General features: G+C 41.7%; 1 protein-coding gene and 1 non-coding gene across 2 annotated transcripts; one reads left to right on the top strand and one right to left on the bottom strand.

Annotated features, from left to right (window-relative positions):
- Window positions 1-8,269: 8,269 nt before the first annotated feature.
- Window positions 8,270-8,590, bottom strand: LOC148871667 (uncharacterized). The gene has a single exon (XM_088970044.1). It carries the CDS (start codon window positions 8,588-8,590, stop codon window positions 8,270-8,272), a length of 321 nt encoding a protein of 106 aa, XP_088826170.1.
- Window positions 8,591-9,546: 956 nt separating this feature from the next.
- Window positions 9,547-9,653, top strand: LOC148871666 (small nucleolar RNA R71). Its single transcript, XR_016108619.1, has one exon. It is a non-coding gene; the product is annotated as a small nucleolar RNA R71 (small nucleolar RNA).
- The last annotated feature ends 1,214 nt before the right edge of the window (window positions 9,654-10,867 follow it).

Below are 10,867 nucleotides of genomic sequence, written 5' to 3'. Positions count from 1 at the left end.
TTCAGACTTTGTCCTTTCTTTTCTTCTTTTCTGAATCAATTGTTAAAGTTCTTGCATTAACAGTCCATGATCCACTAATAGCTCGAATGATCATTAAGATTTCAATCAAGTGCACTATACACATGAGTAGAGTTAGTGCTGGTCATGATGAAAGTCTTATTCAACTTCCTCATCCTCATGTATCGTGATAAAATTGGATACTTCACAGGAACAAATTATAGCACTTATAGTGATTTCCTTCGACTTCCTTGTATTCCCTCTTGGAATTCATCCTATAGACAACAATAATATTGAGGGAATTTCTAGTTTATGTAGCCTATCAATGCATTTATGTATTGGGGTGATTGAGGTGCATAGCTACAGCCTAACACTACCACACTTATCCTTTGAAGTGGTTTAGAGAACTTTCCTGAAGAGCATTCTGGAATTTGGAATGACTCCTTCGTTTAGACCCTCTAGCTGCTAAGATCAAAAGAAACTAAGAGGAGAGAATGATAAACATTGAGAGAGATCAACAATCTACAAAATTAACATCCTAGAAAAGAAACTCGAATGATACGAGAAAGAAAAGCAGAAACACAAATAAATAAATAAAAACTACTCATCAGCATTGGGTTGCCAATAAGCGCTTGTTTTCCATCTAAAGCTCGACATTCTAGTGGCATCAATAAACATCTAGGTATACAGTTGATGAGGTAGGCAATGCTCCATCCATCCGCTACATATGGTTTGAGGCGCTGCCCGTTGACCTGAAAACACCCACCAACCGCATAATCAATGACATCTATCATATAGCATGATTCATCACTAGAAGGTGCATGTTTCATAGCATCAGACATTTTAAAAGTTACTTCCTCATCTTGAATCAGAAGGCTTAGTTATCCTTGTTAGACATCAACCATTGCCTTTCCCACAGCTAGGAAGGGTCACCCTAGGATAAGTGGGACGTCAGCGTCCTCCATGTTTAACACTATGAAGTCCACGGGAAAAATGAATTTGTCAACTTTAATAAGTACATCTTTCATGATTCTGTTAGACAGTTTTGTATGCCCTTAGCTTCAATCCAATTTGATGTACTTTTGACATTTAGTGTAAATAAAGAAAGTACATGTTCGATTCATGTTGTTTATTTCTGTGTAAGACCCTAAAACTAGACACTTATAGAAACTTGTGTTAGTTTTAAATGTTCACACCCATTGGATAAGTCTGGAGAGATTTATCCTGCCAAGGCTGATACTGATGTGCCACCAAGTGTTGGGATGGCTTGTTTCGGCCATCAGGGTAAGACCCTAGGCACATGCAGTATGAGATTGCTTGAACCCTTGAACCGGACCAGATTTCCAGCATTGCCCTAGACCTTGGAGACAGATGGGCAAAACTGGAAAGTTACACTTGACCCCTAGACTCGATTATGACACTTCACTAGGTGTCGGATCGGGCTGTCTTTGATATATCAATCAGTGAGATCCTTAGTGGGGGTCAAAACCTGGATATGTTGGGGTAGTCTGAGAATACATCTGAGTGAGTGATCATAGTGACAGGATCAGCCCCTTTGTCGGACAATGGTAATGATTGGGAATGCACTCTCTCTGATGGAAACCAAACTGCCGACAGTTGATTTCAATCGTTGGAATTTTGTTTTGCAAAATTAATATATATATATATATATATATACACATGTATATGTACGGTTTTGCAAACCAAGCTTGGCCCATGATGATTCGTTAGTGGCTCTTGCGCACACCATGGCTGAATGCACATCATTGCCATGGTGTCCCTTAAGATTAGCGGATGACCCTTCCTTTTTTGGTGGGCCCCACAACCCTAAAAAGGGATGCATATGAAACCCCTAGCCGATTAAGGCCCACCAGAAATCTGACTTTATGAAAGTTAGTGGGAGCCACTTTGGTTTGACCTAAATTAGAATTAGGGTGTAATTTTGTTCCCTCTAGCAAATATGAATGCATGTGATAGGGAGATCCATATGATGGACTCTCTAAAGGCCTTCCGTCATTAGCACAGTGATGGGTCCATCAGTAATGAGGAAACACACCATAAAATTGGGCTATCCATTTGCTATTGGATCTGTTAGAGTGTTTCATAAGATGATAGGGGCGTCATAGACCGATGTGGGAGGAGCTTCACCAGAAAATGGGAACTCTTTGGCATAACCTGAATATGATGGGTGTGCACTCACTGGACAGAAAGGTTTACCTAAAAATGGCTCTGAACCTTGTCTGACAGAGGCCAAAGGGAAACTCATGTGATGAGTGGATATGATCCATCATAGAAAGGTGGTGGAGTTATGCAGCTGAAACATTTGGCTTCACGCACCCCATGTGATTTCCCACATTTCCAGAGACATTTCGTCGTCTCCGTCACTGAGAAAGGAGGGAAATCTCAGAGATGAATAAATGGGAATGGAACATAGATTAAAAGCCATATCTATGTAGGTAACTTGAATCAAACTAAGGTTGTGGACTAATGATTTTGCTGTTTTATAAAAAAATGGCAAATAGTCAATTCGCAAAGCTTCTAGATGATAACAAGCTTAAGGGCCCAAACTATGCCGACTGGTACAAAAATCTTATGTTGGTCCTAACTTCTAAAAAGTTAGATAAGGTGGTGAAAAATCCTGCCCCGGAGCATCTGGGTGATAGAGCTTTTGAAGCCCGTAGGAGGGACTATCAAGATTGGGAGGATAAGAACTCCCTAGCCCGCTGCATTGTCATTGCCTCACTAGACAACTCAATATAGAGGCAGTTCGATCAGATCAAACTAGCCAAGGACATATTGGACAATCTAAAGACAATGCATGAAGAGCAGAACCGTTCTACTCGACAGAAGGTCCTGAAACTGTTCATGACCATGCAGATGTCCAAGGGGTAGAAAGTTCATAACCATTGTCTTCGGATGATGGGCTACATTAATAAGCTGAATGTCAGCGTCCAGAAACTCAGCAATATGTTGTAGAAGGCCAAGGATCTACTAAAGAAGAATGAGCCTGTGGTTATGCTTGCTGAAGCTAACAAATCGGGCACGAAAAAGAGAAAGGCAAAGAAGCCCCAGAAGAAAGCTGCCAAACCCAAGAAGCAGAAGAAGAACAAGGCATCTGATGCCTGTCACTTCTGCAAGCAGACCGACCACTGGAAGAATAACTGTCCTGCCTACCTGGAATCTAAGAAAGATAACATCGAAACTTGTGTCATAGAAACTAATATGTTAGTTACTTCTGTTTCCTAGTGTATTGACTCTGGGGCTTCAACTCATGCGTGTAACTCACTATAGAGGTTCAAAGTTAGCAGAAGGTTGAGTGAAGGCGAAGTGACACTATTCTTGGGAACGACTGCAAGTGTTATAGCTACGGCAATAGAAACCGTAGAATTAGTTTTTAGAGAAGGAGTGCTTGTACTTAAAGATTGTCTTTATGTACAGAACTTGAGAAGAAATTTAATTTCTATTTCCAAGCTGTGTGCTGATGGATATACTATTTATTTTAGTAATATGATTACTGTTAAATGGAATAACAAATTCATCGCATGCGGGGAACTGGAGAATGGTCTCTATGTTCTACATCCTTCTCTAGAAACTAACCTAACCGAAACTACGTTGGTCAAAAATCCCAAGAAAAGAAATCGTGATACAATAAATCCCACGTGCCTCTGCCATTACCGACTTGGCCACATTGGTGTTGACCAAATCACAAGGCTGGTGAAGGATGGTCCTTTAGATTTTCTAACTGTAGAAGATCTTCCCACTTGTGAGCCTTGCCTTCAAGGTAAGATGACTAAGTGGCCATTTGACGGAAAGCCTAAAAGATCTGCAGGCACACTTGACCTAATACATACTGATGTATGTGGTCCCCTGAGTGTTAGGACACGAAATCAACACATGTATTTCATCACCTTTACAGATGAATTTTCACGATATGGTTACGTGTACCTAATGAGACACAAGTTTAAGTCATTTGAAAAGTTCAAAGAGTTCAGACAGGAAGTCGAGAAATAGTTAGGGAGAGAAATCAAGGCCCTTCGATCAGATTGAGGTGATGAGTATCTCTCCGATGAATTCAAGGACTACTTAAAGGTCAACGGGATAGTGTCACAATTAGCTCCTCCTGCCACACCTCAACTCAATGGTGTTTCAGAGAGGAGGAATAGGACCTTGATGGACATGGTCCGATCACTTCTCGTCCACTCAGAATTACCCACATCCTTTTGGGGATATGCATTAGAGACTGCTATCTATGTACTGAATCGGGTTCCAACCAAATCTGTTCCAAAGACTCTATATGAACTATGGACCGGAAGGATCCCAAGTGTAAGACACTTGAAGGTTTGGGGTTGTCCTGCGCACGTTAAAAGAACAAGTGTGGACAAGTTGGAATCCAAAACAGTCGTTGCCTATTTATAGGCTACCCAAAAGATTCAGTGGGTTATCTATTCTATGACCCAAGTGGGCAGAAAGTGTTCTGCAGTCGAAACGCCCAATTCTTAGAAACCAATTACATCCTGGACAACCATCGTCAAGAAATAGTTCTTGATGAGGAGAGCTCAGGTGCAGTGGGAGATGTCCCACAGGCTCCAGGTAGTGACCAACCTAGAAGATCCACTCGGGTATCCAGGCCACCAGACCGATATGGTTATGACTAGGATAGTTACCTGGTGGAAGCATTGACTAGTGAAGAGGATCCCGTAACTTACGCGGAAGCTATGTTAGACATAGATTCCCAGAAGTGGGTGGAGGCCATGAGAGCTGAGATGGACTCGATGGAGACCAATGGAGTTTGGACCCTAGTAGATCCGCTCTCCGGGGTAAAAGCAATTGGTTGTAAATGGATCTACAAGAGGAAGAAGGGCCACGATGGCAGGATTGAGACCTACAAAGCTCGTTTGGTGGCGAAAGGGTACACTCAGAAAGAAGGTATCGATTATGAGGAAACCTTTTCGCCCGTGGCCATGCTCAAATCCATTAGGATCCTGTTAGTTGTAGCAGCATACCATGACTACGAGATTTGGCAGATGGATGTCAAAACTGCATTCCTAAATGAAGATCTTAGTGAAGATATCTACATGCAACAGTCGCAAGGCTTCATTGCTGCTGGTCAGGAACACATGGTATGTAAACTTAATAGATCCATATATGGACTTAATCAGGCTTCTAGGAGTTGGAACATCCATTTTGATTCCGCTGTCAAAACGTTTGACTTTGTGCAGAATCCGGATGAACCTTGTGTTTATAGGAAATCCAATGGGGATAAGACCACCCTTTTGGTGTTGTACGTGGACGATATCCTACTCATTGAGAATGATGTAGGAATGTTGACTTCGGTCAAGGTATGGCTATCATAGCAGTTCTCCATGAAAGATCTTGGAGAAGCTTCATATATACTAGGTCTTTGACTCTATAGAGATAGATCGAAGCAGATAATTGGATTATCCCAGGCTGCTTACATTGACAAAATTGTCCAAAGATATAGCATGGAGAACTCCAAGGAAGGAAATGTTCCTTTCAGGCATGGAGTCACTCTCTCCAAGAAAATGTCTCCCAAGACTTTTGAGGAGATTGAGGGCATGAGAGACGTTCCCTATGCCTCAGTCGTAGGGAGCATCATGTATGCCATGTTGTGCACTCGCCCGGACATAGCTCAAGCGGTGAGTGTGGTAAGCAGATTCCAGGCCAACCCCGGGCAGGAGCATTGGATTGTTGTGAAGAACATACTTAAATACCTTCGAAGGACAAAAGAGTTTTGTCTGGTATTCGATGGTAGTTCACTACAAGTTCTAGGGTATACCGATGCCGATTTCTAGTTGGATCTAGATGATAGAAAGTCTACATCTGGATATGTTTTCACGATAGGATCGTGTGCTGTTTGCTGGAAAAGCAGCAAACAGGGGTCCATTGCAGACTCCACAACCGAGGCCGAGTACATTGTCGCAAGTGAAGCTACCAAGGAAGCCGTATGGATTAAGGAATTCATACACGAATTGGGAGTGATTCCATCCAGCACATCACCCATCCCGTTGTTATGTGACAACAATGGAGCGATCGCCCAGGCTAAAGAGCCTCGGGCTCACTCGAAGTCAAAGAACATCGAGAGGAAGTACCATGTACTGCGTGAGATCGTTGGTGGAGGGGACGTCCTAATTCAGAAGGTAGCATCAACGGATAATGTGGCAAACCCATTGACTAAGCCACTGACACAGAAAGTGTTTGAGAAACACGTGAAAAGTATGAGACTCCAGCTTGTACCGGATTGGACCTAAGTGCAAGTGGGAGCTGTTAGACAGTTTTGTATGCCGTTAGCTTCAATCCAATTTGATGTACTTTTGACATTTAGTGTAAATAAAGAAAGTACATGTTTGATTCATGTTGTTTGGTATATTTCTGTGTAAGACTGTAAAACTGGACACTTATAGAAACTTGTGTTAGTTTTAAATGTTCACAGCCATTGGATAAGTTTGGGGAAATTTATCCTGCCAAGGCTGACACTGATGTGCCACCAAGTGTTGGGATGGCTTGTTTCGGCCATCAGGGTAAGACCCTAGGCACATGCAGTATGGGATTGCTTGAACCCTTGAACCGGACCAGATTTCCAGCATTGCCCTAGACCTTGGAGACAAATGGGCAAAGCTGGAAAGTTACACCTGACCCCTGGACTCGATTATGACACTTCACTAGGTGTCGGATCGGGCTGTCTTTGATATATCAATCAGTGAGATCCTTAGTGGGGGTCAAAACCTGGATATGTTGGGGCAGTCTGAGAATTCATCTGAGTGGGTGATCACAGTGACAGGATCAGCCCATTTGTCGGACAATGGTAATGATCGGGAATGCATTCTCTCTGATGGAAACCAAAATACCGGCAGTTGATTTCAATCGTTGGATTTTTGTTTTGCAAAATTAATATATATATATATATATATATATATATATATATATATATATATATATATATATATACATGTATATGTACGGTTTCAACAAATTTGCAAAATGTTTTAATTCTTAGGATCCATGTGAGTAGAGAGTGCGGCACTGTTCGTTGTAGCCGAGGGAGAGGTCTTCTCTTGTCGGGCAGTGCTTGATCATTAAGGGCTGAGAGGTTAAGTGTAAGACCATTTAGGATAATACCTGATGGGCTAATCTTGCACCTGCCCACAGTCCCTGAGTTTTTATAAGATGGCTTGGCCTAGGGACCACTTAATGTAAGTGTTGGGCCCATAGGGTCCATGTGATGGGTTCAAGGGGTCAATGCATTTTTAGTGAATTCGGTTGGGCCTTGTAATAAAGGATGGGCCGTACCCATGTAGCTGGTGTGTAGATTAATGCTTGGGTCCCACGCCATACAAAGAAGCCCAACTGGGCAGTAGATTGGAAACTAGTTTAACACTGAACACTTAATGGGCCAAAAGCCCATTACGAGCTGGGCTGATATGATCACCCATCTATGGGGCGAATCGGAGATTAATGTTAGTAAAAATGATTGGGCTTTTGACCTTATCCACTCTAGGAGACCAGATTCAAATCAGATTTGAATCTGGTAACCTCCTAATAAGATCAGGAGTAAACTAAATTAATCTGCAGATAGGATTAAAATTATCCCTATCCAAATATTGATTTGGATTGGGATAACTCCTAATTAGGAGGATTTCTTAATCAAGAAGAAAGGAGGAGAAAGCTAATTCGAATATACCAGATTTCGAACCAAGCTTTTCCAAGAGAGAAGAAAGTTTTCTGCATACAGAGATTAGATCTAAAAACTCCAGAGAGAAGAAAAGTTGTTCAGCCATCTTCGTTCCAGGAGTTCTCCTCCAGCCGCTGCCAACCCCTCTTGCAAGATTCGATCTTTGTAGGAGAAAGAAGTCAAGAAATCAGTTCTTGACATCAGTCTTGCAGAAAAGACTAAAAATGATTCATTGTTCAGAGTTTCCAGTGGGTTCTTGTGAAGGATCCAGTGTGTAGGACGCACCCTACTGGTTCCGTTCCATCAACAGCTGTGTCATTTTCAGCAGGAGCGGATCTTGGTATTTTCTTTGGGCGTGAACACCGACTTTGCGAGATATTGTTTCTCCAGATCAGGTATAATCCTTCTTGTTCCCTTTTGGTTCAGATCTGATTTGATTATGGTTCAAGTAGAATCCTTGAATATTGTATTCTAAATTTAGGGAATATGATTCTCAGTTGGGAGAAGGTAGGAAAATTTTTGAAATTCGCCCACCCTTTCCGCACCTTTCTTGGCGTCCATTAGATGGATCCTACCATTCTTTCAGATTCCCCTAGGATGCTTGATGGACCTATCAGCTAATTGCAATGCAACTCGAGTGGGTTGGGGTTCACCCAACCCAAATTTCTTAAAGACAGAATAAGGCATCAAATTTATACTAGCTCCTAAATCACACAATGCCTTGTTAACTTTCAATCTGCCTATAGCACAAGGAATAGTGAAACTCCCTGGATCTTTCAGTTTCTGAGGCAACTTGTTGATGAGGATTGCTGAGCATTCTTCATTCAAGGCAACTGTAGCCACGTCTCCTAGTTTCCTTTTGTTTGCCAATATTTCCTTTAGGAACTTTGCATAGTACGACATCTGGGTTAAGGCATCTGCAAAAGGAATGTTAATATGCAAACTCTTAAAAATTTCAAGAAACTTACCGAATTCCTTTTCCAATTTGTGTTGCTTTAGCTTATTCGGAAATGGTACTTGTGGCTGTTGACTTTTCTCTTTCTTTGAATTAGATTACTTTTCCTCCTTCTTTTTGGTTTCTAGGGTTGTGTTCACCTTGCCTTCTTCCTTTGCTTTCTTCTCCACCTCTTGCAGCTCCTTACCACTCCTCAAAGTAATGGCCTGCACCTGTTCTCTTGGATTTGCTTCTGTATTGCTGGGTAAGGCGCCTTGTACTCTAGAAGATATCATCTGAGCAACTGCCCCACTTGAGTTTCCAAGTTCTTGATTGATGCTTCTTGTTCTGAATTCTCGTTTCTGCACTTTCTATGAACTTGGTTATAAGCTCCTCTAGATTGGATTTCTTCTCTGGCTTATTAAAATTTTGGGGAAAGGGTTTCACTGCATTTTGATTTTTCCAAGACAGATTGGGGTGATTCCTCCAACTGGGGTTAAATGCACGATGGTACTGATTGCCTTGTTGCTTTTGCAAATTCCCTATGAAGTCTACTTTCTTGGGGGACTGCATGAACTGATTTCCGACTTGAGATTCGGTGCTGATATGACCTCCCCCACACCATTCATAGGCTACGGTTTGAACATGTATGGCTGCCAACTGCATTTCATCTATCTTCTTGATGAGGTCACCAATTTGTGCAGATAGTGCTGTATAGGTGTCTACATTATGAAGTCTAGGTTGTCTCCTAACTTGGGCTCCCTTGGAATGCCATTGGTAGTTGTTTGCAGCCATCTCCTCAATGAATGCATGGGCAACTTCAGGGGTCTTGTTATTAATGGATCCCCCAGCTGCAACGTCCATAATAGTCTTATTTGCTTCGGTCAACCCATTATAAAATGTCTGAACTTGCAGCCATATGGGGAGTTCATGATGAGGAACCTTCCTTAGTAATTCTTTGTAATGCTCCCATGACTCGTACAATGACTCCCCATCCCGCTGAGAGAAGGTGGTGATATCATTCCTCATCTTTGCTGTCTTGGACGGAGGGAAATACTTGGATAGGAAATGGCTGGCCATTTCATCCCAAGTAGAAACCGATCCAGCTAGTAGAGAGTTCAACCAAGTCTTAGCTTTGTCCTTCAATGAGAACGGAAACAATCTGAGCCTCACCGCATCATCACTAACCCCATTGTGCTTGGATGTGTAACATATTTTCAAGAAGTTGGGAATGTGAATGTTCGGATCTTCATAAGCCAAGTCGCTGAACTGAACTGTATTCTGAATCATCTGAATGATTGTTGGTTTGATTTCGAAGTTGTTAGCAGCTATTGCTGGTCTCACAATGCTCGAGGCTGCCCCTGTGAGGGTTGGTTTGGAATAATCCATCATGGTCCTTTGTTCGGCCATCTCTGCACTTTCAGCTCTCCCTTGCTTAGAAGCTCTATGGCGACGACGTAGAGTTTGTTCAATCTCGGGATCGTAGGTGATGCTCTCCTTTTCACTTTTGTGTGTCATAAATTGTACAAGTCAAAGTAATAAAGAGATTAATACACAGATATCATAAACATAATGTACAAAATCAGATTAGCAACGACAAATGGTTCCTAATATTGTTGTGATAATCCTTGCCAACGGCGCCAAAAACTTGATGCGCTAAGAAGACACTAGCAAGTGCACTAGCCGATCAAGTAATAGAATGATGAGTAAAGTGTCGTTCCCACGAGGATTGATCCAACAACTACTAGTACTGAATATCTGATAAACCGAAAGATTGAACAAAGAAAAACCTAACTCCTAACTAGCAAATTACCCAAAGCAGTTTCGGATCAAACCACCTTTAATGATAAGAGGAATTACTGCATGCAAGAACTAGTAGAACCGATTTAGCACTTAAATCTTTAAGCAGCCCAACCTAAGTGAATTCAGTCTTGGGTTGGCGAAACCCTAATTGTATGAGCAGCCTCTCTCGAGCACAACCCACTCTATCTATGAGCAATAATTCCTATATTTCTATTAGAAATTTAATCGCCATAGATGCATTAAGAATAAAGAATTCAAAAGTCATCAATTTAGGTATGAATGGATGCCAAATGAACCATGAAACTTATCTCTAAGATGCATTCAATCCATTTTCTTGATTAGATGATCTGATTAACTAAACTCTTTCTCAAGCAATTCAAGCAATCCAAGAAACAAGAACAATTCAGCCAAGATTATTCTATTAATCGAAAACCCTAATCAAG

Source organism: Nelumbo lutea, chromosome 2 (genome assembly GCF_056320005.1).
Source record: "Nelumbo lutea isolate HS-2025 chromosome 2, American lotus-T2T, whole genome shotgun sequence".
NCBI classification, from domain to species: domain Eukaryota; kingdom Viridiplantae; phylum Streptophyta; class Magnoliopsida; order Proteales; family Nelumbonaceae; genus Nelumbo; species Nelumbo lutea.
The sequence above is the reverse complement of the archived record's forward strand: the minus strand, read 5'-3'. Positions and strand labels throughout refer to the sequence as shown.